We start from the raw sequence: 17601 nt of genomic DNA, 5'->3' as shown, positions 1-17601 counted from the left end.
AGAGTTCAAATTCAATTCCTGTGGTAAGATTTGGTTGCTCGGTCTCCAAGTCGTTAAAGGCAGTAAATTTTACTACTACAAACGAAAACCAACACGAGGACATGATGAAATATTCAAGCTTAAATATTACTTTTATTATTAAAACTGTCACAGCGCAACAATTGGCTGTTGCCCTGCACTGCTGAAACAAGTCACCTTTGATGAGGTCTTCTGCTAGTGCGTCACCCAAAGTGCATCCTCGTGGCTCTCCCTCATCAAATTCTGCAGTTACAAAACTGTATACGAGAAACCACAGGCCACAACTTGAGAAAGCTTAGACTGCCAAGACAGGAGTAAACCTTTGTGCCACATATTCGAAATTCCAGAGACTCTCATCCCAGCTCTGGGAATTTTGTATTAAAATCACTCAAGGACTTCTATGATCATCAGAAATTACACAACACCAGATTATAGTCCAACAGGTTTATTTGAAATCACAAACTTTTAGAGTGCTGCTCCTTTGTCACCTGATGAAGGAGCAGCGCTCTGGAAGTTTGTGATTTCAAATAAACCTGTTGGACTGTAACCTGGCATTGTGAGACCTCTGACTTCACACCAGCACTTGAAACAATGGCATAAGGGAGCTTAATTTGAGTAATATTGCGGCAGAAAGCTATTTAAAATCAGTTTTACACCCAGTAAGAATTAAATCCAGAGACTGGGTACACTGTGCCAACCCCAATACTGGCTAGACCCCTCCCCGAGTGGATCCCTGTACAAAAAGGCACCTTCAGTCATTACCTTTATTGTGCTTTAGAACCAGTGTTACCAACCAACACCCTTAACACGAAAGTGAGAAAGCACATTTTGCACTGTCTTGATTTTTATTTTTTTTTTAAAAACAATGATTACACATGCAGCAATAACATGTTGTGTTTTGTAACAGCAGTTTTGAAGATAAATATGAAACCGAGATTTGTTCACGCCGCTTCTAGTTCAACACCCAGTGTGAACATTAGTTGATAATCAAACCCTTTTTACCCTCCGAGTCCCACATCAACAAAAGAGCTCTCAACTCTACAGTTATGTTATCATCTATCAGATTCCCCCTAGGGTCGTCTGAAACAGCTGCAAAACACATTGCTAGTGTGCCAAAAAATCAAAGTAGAACACAGGGGAATTTATATTGACAACAGTTTCCTGCAAGAGAGTTTACAATGTCACTGGCCAAATTAAAACAGAAAGCGAGAGTCAAAAAGGAACAGAGTGTTGAGATGTTAGTCATTAACAACAGAGTTCACCCAGCACTGTTAATAGGGAGGTCAGTTACTGCACACAAGGAAGGCTGTAAGGAGCCTTGGGAAATTTTTGTGATAACTATTTTCATTCAGTCAAAATAGACCTTGTCCAGTACACGAACCGCATTAAGTCTCTGAGGAAGAGAAAATCTGTGTTTAAACAAACATTAGACACACAAACTGGAAGACGAAGGGGGTGTGGTGGACAAAATAATGCACTTGTTGGTTCGAATTATATCTGTGATTTATGGAAAGGGCTGTAGGGGATCCTTAAAAGCCAGCTTGTTTGTGTCATTTTGTGTGTGCCAGCACATCTCCTTCCAATGACAACAGCAGAATCCAGAGACTCCGGCAAAAGAATTGAACAAATTTCCAGAGACTTGTCAAAACCCTCTGCAATCTGTAACTTGTCACAGGTCAGCAACATTGTTGGTTTGGGTTGTCAGAACTCTACTCAATCGGATCTGCACAACTGTGGAATGTTCTGTAACATCAGTGGTGCTCGGCTCTTGCTAAATAATCACCAATTTGTACCAAGCCCTCTAAATTACATTAATGGTGGCCATCAGAGCAAACCAGCTACTTCCATAACACTACACAATAATCCATTGTGTAATGAAATCACTTACAATACACAGAGTCCTTCAATTCCTCAGGATATTGGGTTTTTTCAGGAAGGGAACTTTCAACAACCTATCTCTGACTTGGACATGATAATGTAATAGGGTGGTGCATTAACTAACTCGTTTTACTGTCATCGGGTGAGTACAATAAAGGAGGTTGATGGAGTATTGGAAATAGAAAACATGGAGCATGAAGAAGGATTGAATGTCTGTCTTGCGACCACAGTGTTGTGGAAGCGATATTCCTTCACTAAGCCATACGATTCCACAGCTAGAATTTCCAATCCTGTATCATCTTTTGTTATGAACTCGGCAAAGAAAGTAGCCAGCATTTCTTGTGAAATGAATACATCCTACCCTATAACATTACATCACAGAATACCTCACAGTTGGATGTTAGAGCTGCTTACCATAAACGACATACAATGTGGGAGAAATGTATGAGAGGTCAGGGTGGTGTGAATCATCCGCAAAGACATACCTTCACTGAGCAGACCCCTCCCCCAACATACTTCCGCTTAAAGTTGTGAGGTTCAACCTAGAACACTGGCCTTTTCCCAAAGTGCTCACTCCATGATGTGGAGGCAGTGGTGTCGTGATAATCTAGAGGCCAAGGCTAATGCTCTGAGGGTGTGGGTTCACAACCCACAATAGCTGACGTTAAAATTTAAAATTAAATTAACATATCTGAAATTAATCTCATTAATGGTGACCAATAAACTGCTAAAACCATCAAGTTCATTAATGTTTTTTAAGGAAGGAAATCTGCCATCCTTACTTGGTCTGGCATCACTTAACTCCAGATCTACAGTGATGAAATCAATGTTGAAATCATAGAATCCCTACAGGACATTTGGCCTGAGTCTACACTCATTATCTGAAGAGCATCTCATCCAGACCTACATCCCCTACACTATCCCCGTTACCCTGCATTGTCCATGGGAAATCCACCTAGTGTGAACAGTCTTGGACACTATGGACAATTTAACATGGTAAATCCACCTAACCTGCACATCTTTAGGCTGTGGCAGGAAACTGGAGCACTGCAGGAAACAGGGAAAATGTGCAAACTCCACAGTTGCCCGAGGATGGAATCGAACCTGGGTTGCTGGTACTCTGAGGCAGCAGAGCTAACTATTGAGCCACCATGCCGTTTCACAGTTGAAGTTGAGAGGGCCTGGTTAGCCAGAAATGACATACTGGATCTAATAAGGGAACTGGTAGCTGCACTACAACATGTCTGTACAGAGTATAACCACAATTGGACAGGACTGACAACCCCCACCCCCGAACAAATATTTTATTAACTGGTGCACAAGTCTGGCAACTTCACAGATTGTTAGGCTGAAAATGGTGGTGTTTATGGCTGAACGTTATATGGGTGGTACCAATAAAGTGACTTGCATCATCCTCTTGTCTGTAAATAAACATCTATTAAAGCAGCATTAACAAAGGGATGCTGCTGTGACACCCACTCCCTCCCACTATACTCTTCCAGGGACTCAGGTCGATTGATTCCCTGCAAGAGGGTCAATCATGGTCAGTGACTGAATACCAATGCTTCCCCAGCCTGCTCCAGTCCTCCCTAACTCATTGGCACAAGTCAAATTTAAGATCTTGTCCATTAACCCAGGATGCTATGATTTCAGCAGGATTTGATCTCGGTCATTAAATAGCCGCAAATGAGACTGTGCAGGTGCAATTTGCACCAAGGAAGCCCTTTCCAAGAGTGATTGAACCTTATCCTTTTTGACAGACAAAACACTTGCAGCACCTAGTTGTTCACTTTCCAATTAACCCATGGCAACACAGCCATGCAATTTGGATCTTAAACAACAAGCAGCATTCTTTTCATACAAATTGTGAAAAGATCTGATCTCCAGCAAAGTAAATCACTTCAGAGTATTAGAGCAGAAATGTAGAGTAGGCAGTGCTGGTGGCAGAAATATGCACTACTGCTGTGTGTAAGTGTCACGTCAAAATCCTACAGAAAGCTCAGGGATGGTGAGGCCAGTGACCAACCTACCCTGTTCACTAGCTAAGATTGCATTTATGTCATTTTGTACAGGTTGGGTGGGGTGCATCCAGTTTCTGAGGCTCAGTCCTCACCCTAACCCCAACAAAGCTTACTGAAGAACCCAGAGAATCACTGCTTCTAATATTGCAGATGAGTACATCAAGGAAACCAAAAGGTTAGGTAGTGTTCAAAATGGATTATTGCTCTGGTCCAGCTACACACCACAAGCTAAGACAGCACCATTGCAGACCCTTCCCTTTTGAGAGTGAGAAGATAAATTCACTCTGCAGATCAAAAGCGGGAGTAAATTGAAAAGGCCACCTCCCCCGCAGAGGTCTATTCATAACTTGACCTCCTGAAACTGACAGTACATTGAAAGCGAGAAGGGACAATCAGCCTATTCTAAAAAGTCTTGAAGGGCTTATGACCAAAATGTCAATTCTCCTGCTCCTCGGATGCTGCCTTTCCTGCTGTGCTTTTCCAGCAACACGACTCTGTCTTCCCCACCCCCTCCGTTTCTGTAAGCAGAGTGTGCTGGATAATTCTGATCTCCTGCAATCAGACTGATCACGCACAGTGCTGTGAATGAAGCGACCTCTCTAATGACATCATTCCCATATTTGGGATAAGGTGATCATGGAAGACCAGGATTTCATTGAGTATCTATGACATCAAATTCCTATAATTCTTACGAACAGAGCACTCTGATTAGAGGTTTGGGGGTTGTGGGGGAAAGAGGGTAGTGTGAGGTGGGGCTTAGGAATGGAGAGGGGGTGTGGTTTTTTGAGACAGGACACGAAACAGAAATTCATAGGCAAGCAGATCGGGGGGGGGGGGGGGAAGGTGACAGCAATAGACAGTCGGTCTATTTCTCATAATGGTCAATGGGGTAATGCTCTCCATACATCTTCAAGTGCCGCTGCAGCGCCTCCTGCTGTTTCTGGAGGCTGACTGGGGTCTCGTCATATACATCGGAGAACAAGTGATCCAGTTTTGGTTTCAGTGCCCGTTCAGCTTCTTCAAAGGCTTCCATGACCTGGCAAAAGAGATTGCAGAGTCAACTCGTTAAATGGGCAGCATTTTATCAGCGGCATCATTAAGGAAGCTCCCTTCTAGCGTTTAAAATGCATTCTGTGCCTCAGATTTACAGCACCTCTGGTCCTGTACAACACCACTGACATTGCTGTTAAACCACCCTTTGATGGATTGCAAAGAATAAAATACTTTAATCTACACTCCCACTGCAGGGACAACAGAACATATGCACAACACCCACACTCCCGCATGTAATCCAGAAGTAGAATTTCTTATCCGGGGCCTTGGATCTGCAGTTGACTTTCAATGTTTTCTTGTGTTTCTTGCTGAGGTGAGGTGTCGAGTCACTGCAGACCTCAGACAACAATGATTTTGTATCTCTTGTTTGTAACACTCTGGGTAGATGGCTATAAGCAGAAAATTCACCCAGGCCACTGAAGGCTGACATTATATCTGCCAGCCAGCTTGTCAGTGGGTTCTATGCTTTTTGAATAACACAGAGACCGCAACTGAAAGATCAGGAAATTAAGAGGAAATGTAATTTCTGTGGTCCACACAGCAAACTCCTGATTAGAGCTCTGGGTGAAGGGAAGTGATTGAATGCTGGGTTTGAAGCCAGGGAATGTAGGCTACAGCATTCACCATTATCACATCCTATAACAAAAGACATTGCTTTAAGTTACTGCACATGGTGCGGCTCAACTAATAGTAGCACTGCAACAAGAATTTTTTTTTTTTACTTTTAACACATATCTTCCAGCTCTGTATAGCATAGTAGAGTACTGAAGATTCTGGAAATCTGACATAAAAACAGAGTGCGAGGTGAACTCAGCATGTCTGGTAGCATTTGTGGAGAGAGAAACAGAGTTAGCATTTTGAGTCCAACATGATTCTTGTTCCAACTGGTCTGGCCTCTATGTGACTCAGACCTTCAGCAGTGTGGACTCTTAACTGCCCTTCAAATCAACGTAGAAAGCCACACTGTTGTAATAATCACTAAGCTACCTTGGCGCCCCAAGGACTGTAACAACCCAAGAAGGCAGTTCACCAACACTTTCAGAATTAGGGATAGCAACAAATGTCAGTCTTGTCAGCAATGCTTGCAACTACTGAAAAAAAAGAGTTTTCTATGACATCCTTGCTACTCTTCCCCTCCTCAGGTCCTAGAAACATGAGGAAAAAGGAGACCAGTGTTCTCTCTAAGCTGCGCAGCTGCACTGAGGCTCGTCCGAAGAAAAAAACTGAAAGAACAGTGGATGCTGGAAATGAGAAACAAAAACAGAATACGCTAGAAAAATTGAGCAGGTCTGGTAGCATGTGTGCAGAGAAATCAATGTTCTGCGTCCAGTGATCCTTCTTTATTTCTCTCCACAGATGTCCCTTTGTTCTGGATTGCTATACCAGGGAAGCAGGGTCTCTATACCCACCTCTTTATCATTTCAAACACTTCTCCTCATCTTCTGACCTCAAGGCAAGCTGAACATATAAAACAGGAGCACAAGTAGCTCAGTCGCCGTCTTGATCCTGCCCTGCCATCCAATTAGATCAAGGCTGAATTGTTTGTGTTTCAAATTCCACATTCTCACCTACCCTCTGATAACCTTCAGTTCCTTGCCTAATAACAATCTATCCACCTCAGTCTTAAAAATATTAAATAACTCTGCCTCCATCACTTTCTGAAGCATAGAGTTCCCAAGTCTCAGAGAGAGAAAGGAAAAACTCTCCACATCTCTGTCCTGAAGGACAGCCCCCCAATTATAAAACAGTGCCCTCTAGTTCTGGACTGATCCACAAGAGGAAATATCCTTTCCACGTTTTCAAGATCATTCAGGATCTTACACATTTTCAGCCAAGCCCTCACTCTTCTAAACTCCAGGGGACATAAGCCCAGTCTGTCTAACCTTTCCTCATAAGACAACCTGCTCAGTCCAGCTGTCTATCTCATAAACCTCAGATGTGCCTCTACCGCATTAGCATTCACCCTTAAAGAAGGTAACCAAATCAGCACATTCAAAACAGTATTAGTGATGTGACTTCACCAATGTTCAGTGTAACTGCAGCATAACATCCTTACTTTTATGCTCAATGACTCTCGTAATAAAGGACAGAATCCTATCAGCCTTTTTCATTACACATCATACCTGTGTAATAATATTTTGACACTGGGGCACTAGAACACCTAAATGCCTTTGTACCTCGAAATTCTACATTTGTTCAGTTTAAGTGACACTCTGCTTTCTGCCAAAGCAATCTACTTCACATTTTCCACATCTTCCGCTTTCTAGATATTTGCCCATTCATTCGACCTATCATTCCATCTGCAAACATCTTGAGTCTTGTGTTTATGCAACTTATTCATTTCAGCCTCCGTACCACTCCCATGAACCAATCTTGTAGCTACTCCCAAGGCAAATATCCTTCCCTATGATGGTTAAAATGGAGCGGTGCTCCATCGGCACCTGACCCAGGTTCTGTGCCAGTGTTGTCCCATACATAAGCTGACCCTGCAAGCCAACTACTCGCATTTCTGATTCACAAGTAGAAATTGAGCAATAGACAATGCAATTGGTATGTCATACTTGTGTACCTTAGGCATGTGAAGTTTGAACTTCTTATGCATTTGCTGACAAGGCAAAAGAATGGAGTGTGTGAATTTTTTTTTGACTGTTGTGACTGCTGGTAGATGCTAAATGAATATATATGTGCAAAGTACCACATGTTAATGCATGTGAGGTTTCTCTTAGACTAGAATTAATGCCAGCATCTTAAATGGTTTCACTCTAGCACACCGTGACTTGCACCAGTCTGCTTGCTACAGCTGAAGCATTGCTTCCTTGCCTTTGTATTACAGCTCCCGAGATAAAGGCCAACATTGCATTAGTCTTATCGATCACAGTTTGTCTTCTGACTTTTAAGTGATGTGGACAGGCCAAGAAATCCAAAATCTCTTTGATCTCCCAGAGCTCCACTCCTTGGAGAGAATATTCTGATTTGTCTTTCTGGGATGCAAAAGGAAATGAGCTGACGCTGTTGAGCATTGATCAGCTGACTTCCCACTGATCCGCAGGAATCTAGTTAGCAGCTGACTGATTAACCCTGGCAGGAAGTTTGACGGTCGGGGCATGACAACTAGATACTCAGTCAGCATTGTGTGGTTGAGTAACACAATATACAATGCAAAATGTGAATCCTACTGCTAAAATCGTGGATTTACAAAACCTGATTCAATTAGAATGCAATACTGAGTTCCAATTCTTTGTGAAAGACTGCAACAAAAAAAAACTTTGCATTGTCATTAGCAGGACATCTCAGAATTTTTTACGCTCAACAAAGTACAAGATGAAGTGTGGGTCATGCTGCTTTATAGGAAAGCACTCATTGTTTAGTTTTTGCACTGAACGTCAGTGTTAATACCTACCCGTTTCCTGGACTGCTTCCTCCAAGCTTTTTCCTGCTCCTCGTCCCACCAGCCCTTGTTCACCATGTAGTGTCGGAGCCTCGAGATGGGGTGGTCCTGTTTGTCCCAGTAGTTTACTTCATCCACAGATCGATAGGCTGAGCTGTCATCACTGGTACTGTGGTGGCCTATCCTGGAGAGATTCAGAATTCAATTCCACAATTAGCTGTGTATTGTGCTTGGCTATATATCGTGCTTGCCACAGGCACACCATTTGCTATGATGCAGTGACAATGAGCATCCAGCAAGTAGCTTTATCACAGCTGAATTCTTGTGGTGGTGGAGCTATGGTCCCTAGAACTGGGAGCAGGAATCCTGGCTGACATTTTGCCTCTACTGCCTAAGTCATAGAGTCATACAGATGTACAGTATGGAAACAGACCTTTCGATCCAACTCAAGGACGCCGACCAGATATTCTAAATTAATCTAGTCCCATTTGCCAACACTTGGCCCATGTTCCTCTAAACTCTTCCTATTCGTATAACCATCCAGATGCCTTTTAAATGTTGTAATTGGACCAGCCTCCACCACTTCCTCTGGCAGCTCATTCCACACATGCACCACCATTTGTGTGAAAACGTTGCTCCTTAGGTCCCTTTTAAATCTTTCCCCTCTCACCTTAAACCTACGCCCTCTAGTTCTAGGGTCCCCCACCCTAGGGAAATGACCTCGACCTTTTCCCTATCCATGCCCCTCATGATTTTAAAAACCTCTACAAGGTCACCCCTCAGCCTCTGATGCTTCAGGGAAAACAGCCACAGTCTATGGAGTCCAATTGTTGTAATCTGACAGCTAGGCACCTGAGCTCAGTTAACTATAGCACTGTGGATCAGTGGCGAGCACTTATGCCTTTGAGTCAGAAGGTTGCGCGTTCAATTGCCACTGCAGAACCATGGGCCCATAATCTATGACGACTTGTGTGTTATGGACTAAGCCAGACCACTCAAAACATTCTTTAGCAGGGAGCTCAGACCATAACTTTGCAATTTGTCTCAGTAAGTGTACAGGGAAAATTACCTGGAATAAGTTAGCTAGGTTGACTACTAGATTTTAAAACAGACAAAAATGTATTCACAAAATTACACAATGAAACATAAAGAACAGAATAAAGAACCCCTTCAGAACTCAGCCTATCCAACTAGAGTTAATCATGCTGTTCTGAATATACATAACAGTCCGCTTTAAAAACCAGGATAAATGGAACACGCTTACAGGTTGAAGTTGAAGGGCAGAAAGAGAGAGATAGTTTCGACACAGCTCCCTGTTGAACTTCCAACCAGTTCAAGACTGAACTAAAACTGCTCAGCTCAGCTAGAAAGCTGACCATTCCCTTTTCCTTATACAGGTCAGTTCTAAACCATGACCACTTTGGCCTGACATCTCACCTGTTCACATATAAACAAAATGCCTCTCAAACCCTTTTCATCTCTGTACCAAACCAGTCTGATCGGAGCCTGGCCCAGTTTATTGCCCCTTGAAAAAAATCAAGAACAGAATCTCCTTGAGCCAAGGAACAGCCTTTAGAAAAAAAGGGACTAGTTTTGTGACATGTGTTTCAGGCTACTGAATGAGACATTAAACCCGAGTGCTCATAGAGTCATACAGGAAACAGGCCCTTAGGCCTAAGCTGTCCATGCTAAACAGGTTTCCTAAACTGAACTAGTCCATTTGTTTGCATTGGCCCATATCCCTCCAAACCTTTCCTATCCATGTACCTGTACAAATGTATTTTAAAATGTTGTAATTGTACCTGCACCTATCATTTCCTCTGGCAGCTCATCCCATATACACACCACCCTCTGTGGACAAAGTTGACCCTCAGCACCCTTTTAAATCTTTCCCCTAAAAGGCCTTGGCTATTCACCTTATCTATGCCCTTTGTGATTTTATAAACCTCCAAAAGGTCACTTCCTTAGCCTCCTACGCTCCAGGGAAAGGTTCCAGCCTATTCTTACAACTCAAACCTTCCAGTCTCAACAATATCCTTGAAAATCTTTTTTACATCCTTTCCTGTTTAATAACATCCTTTCACCCTCCTGGGTTGATATTAAAGGTCCCATGTCTCTATTTTAATGAAGAACATGAAAGTTTGCCTGGTGTCTTGGTAAATATTTCCCCCTCACCTCACAACATAAAATAAATTGTTTTATTTTCACATTGTTGCTTGTGGGACATTCCTGCCTGTAAATAGGCTGCCGCTCTAAAATGTTTTGTAAGGATCAGGGTAGGGGAATGCGAAAGGCACTGTATAAATACAAGCCTTTATTTCAGTGATTGACTGTACCAGACCTGGATTACTGAATTTAAAGCTACAAGGGTGGCTAGCCTATTGTCCCTGCCAAAATCTAGGGGATACAGCAGTTCAGGTATGGTGCAGATTGACAACAGTTGGAATCTGAGATTGACCCTGTGTTGTAGTATTGAGGAAAGGCTGCATTTTCAGAGATACCATCTATCAGGTGTAATATTGAACCATGGAGTAACTTACCAGTTCAAATGGATATAAAAGATTGTACAGCATTATTAGAAAAGGGAGCTCCCTTTCAATCACTACCTCACCCATTGTCTCCCCTGAACGTCATTTTTATGGCATTCAAATGTATGCTTATGTCAGGGTCTACAATTCAAAAGCAAATGATTGCCTACATATACAGCTTTTGGATTGGAGGGTTTGAACAGTGCCATTATTATAAATAATACATCTGTAAGATTATTAGTTGTTGGATCTGCCTTTTTGATTTCGGATAGAAAGAAGGAATGAGTATATGAATAGGAAGGGTTTAGAGGGATGAGGGCTGGGTGCTGGCAAGTGGGACAAGATTGGGTTGGACTATCTGGTCGGCATGGATGAGTTGGACCGAAGGGTCTGTTTCCATACTGTACATCTCTATGGTTCTATGAGAAAAGGAGCCAGGATCTTTGTTCTTATTTTTTTAAAAAGTTACAATGGATGAGATGCTTTGGTACAATTGAGAGCTGGTTGCTGGGTCACAGCAACCTCTAATGATTCTTTTTGACTACCCAGGAGGTGTATTATTAATGTTTCATCACTCTGTGACATTTCTGAAAGCAGACGGAGGGAGGCTGGAGAAAGCCCAGGGAATGATATTCAATTAATATTTAATGAGTAGATCAAACTACTTACTCAATGTAGATGAAGAGGATATCGAAACTCAGCAACAGACAATATTTCACATTTTGTTCTTTAAGCCAAGATGTTCACAATGATGAATGATTTGAGACTTGGAAGGGGACTCATGTAACCATGTAATGGCTCCTGGCCAATAGGAAATTAATGTGATCACCATTTGATATTGTGTATTGAAGTTAACAAATAGCACACAGTCTACTGCCTGAATGGCTTCCTGGGTCAGGGCGAGCCCAGACTAAAGAACTGAGGTTTCCCTTTCAGGCAGCTGAACCTAATGGCCTCAGGCAATTCTCATGAACTGACACTGCGGCAAAGGAGGTGACTTCAAGCTTAGTCAAAGAGAAATGGTTTAAGGAGGGCTTTAAAGGTGGACAGCAGGCAGGTTTGTGGATGGGTTTCTAGAGAAAGGCATGGCTGGCAATGGTGGGACGGTTTAAATCAGGAATTGGAGAAACGCAGATTTCTAAGAGGGTTATAAAGGTAGAAAAACTTGCAGAGAAAAGGAGAGATTTTAATAGGAGAGGTTGAGAATTTTCAACCTGAGCACTGATGGTAGATCAGTCAGCACAACGACGACCAATATTTCACTCTAGCCAGTTGGAGAGTCCACAGACACCAATTGACATGTTGACCCGTTGACTTCCTGTTCAGGAAGTTGCTGCTGTGTACAGATTGCAAAAGTCTGCACAGCAGCTAGAAAATGAGACAGAATGCAGACAATGTCCGTGACTTAGTGTCAGTCAGGATATGTGCAGCAGAGTTTGGACGAGCTCTAGTTTATAAAAAGTGGTAGCAGTCCAACAGAGAAAGTCCCAGGCAAAATAGTACCTTGCTCAAAAAAGGGTTCGTTGACATGGGAAATGAAGCATTGGGCACTCAGTGGTGGAAACTGACAAAATTGTCACCAAGATGTTGAACAGCAAGGAGAGAATTTCCTTTTTTGAGAGACTTGGCAAAACACCTGATCTGTCTGGCAGCGCCCATGTGACCAAGTTTTCCTTCAGCCAAGGAGTAGAATAGCTGAACCAAAAGAAAATGGCGGCTGTATCCTGAAGCTGGCAACAGATAAATACCAGGGAGTTGCAGTGGTTTCTTTCACTTCAAGTGTGAGCTGGCCATACAGTGCATGGGTTTATCACTGAGGCTGCAGATAAGGGGGTGTCTGGGGGATCCATGACATCAAGACTGATGTGAGCAGGCCTGAGAAGCTTCTGTAGAAATTTTGGTGAAACTTGGACTGTTTGGGTGCAGCTACCAGAATGAGAATTGGAGGATAAAACTTCAAAGATGAGCTGAAATTGTATTAGAGAACGTTCAGGGCTGTGAAGGGTTTTGGGAGCTCTAGCTTTCTTCGTATCTGCTATTTAATATATAATTTGCAATATAAAATTGAAATAACAGAAATTGAGGTCATGGATTATTTTTGTGGATTTAGGATGATCGTGCAACAAGAGGTTATAATTGCTTCTTTTGCCTGTTTGTGTCAGAGGATTAAAACACCTTACATCCAGTAGACAGGAGAGACTACCATCTTGTCTGTCTGGGATGCTTTTAACCTCCTGTGCCTTAAAACAATCTGTGCCTTAACCTACCACGTCAGCCAGCTCTCCTAAGATGCTGTTCACTGAAGGTGACACCAGGAGGAAGGTGTAAAGATTTTACCTTCATTAGCTGATTCTGTATAATACAAAGATGTTAGGACAAAACACAACCTATTGATTTGAAAGCAAAATACAGACTCTGAATGAGGTGTGTGAGGACAGCGTGGGGTTCATAGTGCAGGACAGAAAAAGGTTATTCAGCCCCTTTACATCTGTGCTAATGCTAAGAGCAATCCAATTAGGTCCATTCTTCTCTTTCGTTGTATCTCTACAAAACTTTATCTTAATTATGCGACTCCCATTAAACCTGTTTTCACTACAATACTCAGCGGTATATTGCAAACTCTAATCACTCACTGAACAAGACAATTTCTCTTCATGTCACCAAACAATTCATTAGCCAATCACTTTACATCTGTTTCCTCTCATCATTGACCTTTCAGCCACTGGAAACTTTACTTACTCTAAAACGTCTGTGATTTTAAAATGCCTCTATTAACTCTTTTAAAAATCACACAACATCAGGTTACAGTCCAACAGGTTTATTTGGAAGCACTAGCTTTCAAAACGCTGCTTCTTCATCAGGTGGTTGTGGAGTAGGACCCTGTTGGATTATAACCTGGTGCTATGTGATTTTTAACTGTGTCCACCCCAGTCCAACACCGGCTCCTCCAAATCTGTTAACTCCAATAGCCTTCTTTACTCTAGAGAGCAAAACCCCAGCTTCTGCAATCATTCCAAGCTACTTAATGCCTGAAACCATTCTAGCAACTCTTTGATGTTCTGCTCCAAAGCCTTGACAAGGAAATGTGAACAGATTTGACTTTAAATCTATTTTCCTTCTCGCACAAATTCTAACCCAAGTGTTGTAGTAAAGATTCTGTGTGCCAGCTACCTCAGATCCAAAGGGCAGCTACTGTGGCAGCTGGCAATGCCACAGTCTGCAGCTGGACAGTTGCCCTGGTTGTATTAGGGACGCTGCTGATGATACAATGTTTGTTTGTCAGGCACAGATCTCATGTCACCGCCAGACACTAGGTTTCTGTGAAATGAGCCATAAAAAAAAGCCTGTGGTTAGATCTTCCAGAGTTGACTTACATGTGATTTTATTCAGCTTTGTCATGACGTGTGGGTGCACGGCTTCTGAATTAGACTTCTATTTCTTGTAGCAAATGTGCTCATGCGGTGCTCCAGATCTTGGAAATGCAAATTTCATTGACCAGAAACTGAACTGGAACAGCCATATATAAATATTATGGCTGCAGGAGCTGGTCAGAGATAAAGAACTGTGCGGTGAATAACAAATCTACTGTGTCTGTACCAAAGTCAGGAGAGAGATGGAATACTTTCCACTCGCCTGGTTGAGTGTAGTGCCAATAACACTCAAGATGATTGACAACATTCAGAACCAAGCAGCTTGCTTGCTTGTCATCCACCTTCGACATCACTTCCTCTTCCACTGATGCATAGTAGCAACAATCTGTATCTTGTGTTATGGACCAGGCCAGACCCCCTCAAAACATTTCAAGAAAGTAGCCCAGACCCTAACTTTGCTAGTTGTTTTAATCAGGTGTAACACAGATACTCCAGGAGGGATTCAGCTGGTCAAACCACTCAAGTTTTAAATGTACAGAATTTATTTACAAGTTTACCAAATGAAACACAAACATAAGAAAACAGAACACAGGATAGCTTAACTATCTGAAACCCCAACAGATTATACCAACTTAATGATGCTGTTCCTAATACTCGCAACAACCCCCATAAACACCCCTTGGCACAAAATGTAAAACCAAACTGAGGGTCTTACAGGAGAAGCAGGAATGTGCAGAATAATCCCTCCTGATTTCTAGTTGTCTTTTATGTTATCTGTTCCTTTACCATTTTTCTGCAGTTATGTTGTTGGAGCAGAATGAACATTATTAACCGTCAAGAGGGAATTAGGTACACCACATTAAAAAAAACTTCCATTAAACATAAATATTTCTTAACGTAGTAAAACATCCCAAGGCACGTCCCAGGAGTGTTATAATGTGAGGTATTACATTTAGTCACAATTTAACAAAGAGGTATGTGGCTTAAAAGGAAAGAAAGGCAGAGTGGGGAAGTGCTTAGGGAAGGAATTCCACAGCTTTGATCTTCTGCAACTGAAGGAACATAGAACATTCCAGCGCCAGTACAGGCCCTTTGGAGCCAATCTGAATCCTATCTATTCTATCCTATTCAATTTTCATCCATATGTCTATCCAATGACCATTTAAATACCCTTAAACTTGGCGAGTCTACCACTGTTGCAGGCAGTGCCTTCCACGCCCCTACTACACTCTGAGTAAAGAAACTACCTCTCACCTCTGTCCTATATCTATCACCCCCTCAATTTAAAACTATGTCCCCTCGTGCTAAACATGACCATCTGAGGAAAAAGGCTCTCACTGTCCACCCTCTGATTATCTTATATGTCTCAATTAAGTCACCTCTCAATCTTCTCTCTCGTCCCTCAGCCTTTCCTCATAAGACCTTCCCTCCATACCAGGCAACATCCTAGTAAGTCTCCTCTGAACCCTTTCCAAAGCTTCCACATCCTTCCTATAATGCAGTGACCAGAACTGTACACAGTCATTCCACAACAAAAAGTGTGGAGTGATTGAAAACAGAAATATATAAAAGTACAAAATTGGAGGAATGCAGAGATTTCATGAGAGCGTGTCAAAGGTAGAGAGGGACAGGGTCATGGAGGAATATGAAAAGGGAGCCAAGACAAAGAAAAAATTGTAGGGGTTAAATGATGTCAATCCTGTTTTTTGTATAAATTTATACCATACCATACCATACCACCCTACAGTGTGGAAACAGGCCATTTGGCCCAACAAGTCTACGCCGAGCCTCCAAACAGTATCCCACCCAGATCCATTCCTCTACCCTACAACCCTACATTTCCCATGACTAATGCACCTAACCCCATCCCTGGAAACAATGAACAATTTAGCATGGCCAATTCACCTAACCTGCACATCTTTGGACTGTGGGAAGAAACCGGAGCACCCAGAGGAAACCCATGCAGACACGGGGAGAATGTGCAAACTCCACACAGTCATTTGCTCGAGGCTTGAATTGAACCTGGCGCTGTGAACAAACAGTGCTACCCACTGAGCCACCGTGCCTCTCTGTCTCATTTATGAAAGAGATGGGGTGTATTTTCCTGGTGCAAGATAAGGGTCAATAAGGCATCTGCTGTCTGTCCCCAGGGTTCCAGTTAGCTCAAGATAAACTCCACCTGGTCTGAGGGGAGTGCTTTCAACTAGAAAACTGAGTCTTCCAGGGCTGATGGTGAGATAAGTCAAACATTGTCCATGAATGGTTTAAACAACTTTTGAGGAGATTCTTATCAATGAATTGGAAAGTGAAGTGTGACTTCAGGTCAGATGACTCAGTTGGTGTGTCAGGGAACGACAATTGATCTCATTACTTGCAAAGTTTTTAATACGCTTTCAGGAAGTGTGCATATTGCTGGCAAGGACAGTATTTATGCCCCATCTCTAAATGCTCTTAGAAAAAGTGTTGGTGAGCTGGCTCCTTGAACAGATCGGAATAGCTAACTCAGTGGTTAAGAATCAGCCACGTGACTTGGGTCTGGAATCACACACAGGCCAACTGGATAAGGACATCAGACTTCCTTCCCGGACGGATGCTAGTGAAACAATGTAATAATATCGTGGTCACCACTAAGGGTACTAGCTTTTCGTCCTAGACTTACTCAATTAATGGAGTTTAACTTCCCAGCTGCCTCACTGGGATCTGAACTTGTCCTCAGGTCATAGTCTAAGTGCCTGAATTACTCAATCAGGTGCATTGTCCTCAGCTTGAAGAGGTAAGCTCCTGTGTTTGACAGTGTATAATGTTGGCTCAGCTCCACAACAGCAGCATATTTATTCAGCTGAGAGAAGAGTCATTACAGAATAGTAATGGAAATTTAATGGAAAGTTTTGTGCGTTCAATACAAACAATGTTTTTGAGGTGCTTGAATAATACATCAAGTCCTCACATGAATTTGTTGTTGTGTTCTTGCAAGGTTGAAAATGTGTTGCTGGAAAAGCGCAGCAGGTCAGGCAGCATCCAAGGAGCAGGAGAATTGACATTTTGGGCATGAGCCCTTCTTCAGGAATGAGGAAAGTGTGTCCAGCAGGCTAAGATAAAAGATAGGGAGACGGGACTTGGGGGAGGTGCGTTGGAAATGCGATAGGTGGAAGGAGGTCAAGGTGAGGGTGATAGGCCGGAGTGGGGTGGGGGCGGAGAGGTCAGGAAGAAGATTGCAGGTTAGGAAGGCGGGGCTGAGTTGGGGGGATTTGACTGAGACGAGGTGGGGGGAGGGGAAATGAGGAAACTGGTGAAATCCGAGTTCATCCCTTGTGGTTGGAGGGTTCCTAGACGGAAGATGAGGC

The 17601-nt window shown here is 42.7% G+C and overlaps 1 protein-coding gene across 1 annotated transcript in view; it reads right to left on the bottom strand.

Moving 5' to 3' along the window:
* Positions 1-4484: 4484 nt before the first annotated feature.
* bckdha (branched chain keto acid dehydrogenase E1 subunit alpha) overlaps positions 4485-17601 on the bottom strand; it is a 66316-nt gene continuing 53199 nt past the window's right edge. The window contains exons 8-9 of the mRNA XM_043680936.1: positions 8371-8542; positions 4485-4953 (exon numbers count right to left, since the gene is read on the bottom strand). Of these exons, the coding sequence (XP_043536871.1) occupies positions 4783-4953; positions 8371-8542 (343 nt within the window). The 3' untranslated portion in view covers positions 4485-4782. The remainder of the gene's footprint in view (positions 4954-8370; positions 8543-17601) is intronic.

The sequence above is a fragment of the Chiloscyllium plagiosum genome, chromosome 41 (genome assembly GCF_004010195.1).
Source record: "Chiloscyllium plagiosum isolate BGI_BamShark_2017 chromosome 41, ASM401019v2, whole genome shotgun sequence".
Taxonomy (NCBI): Eukaryota; Metazoa; Chordata; class Chondrichthyes; order Orectolobiformes; family Hemiscylliidae; genus Chiloscyllium; species Chiloscyllium plagiosum.
This window is presented reverse-complemented; position numbering and strand designations above follow the sequence as displayed.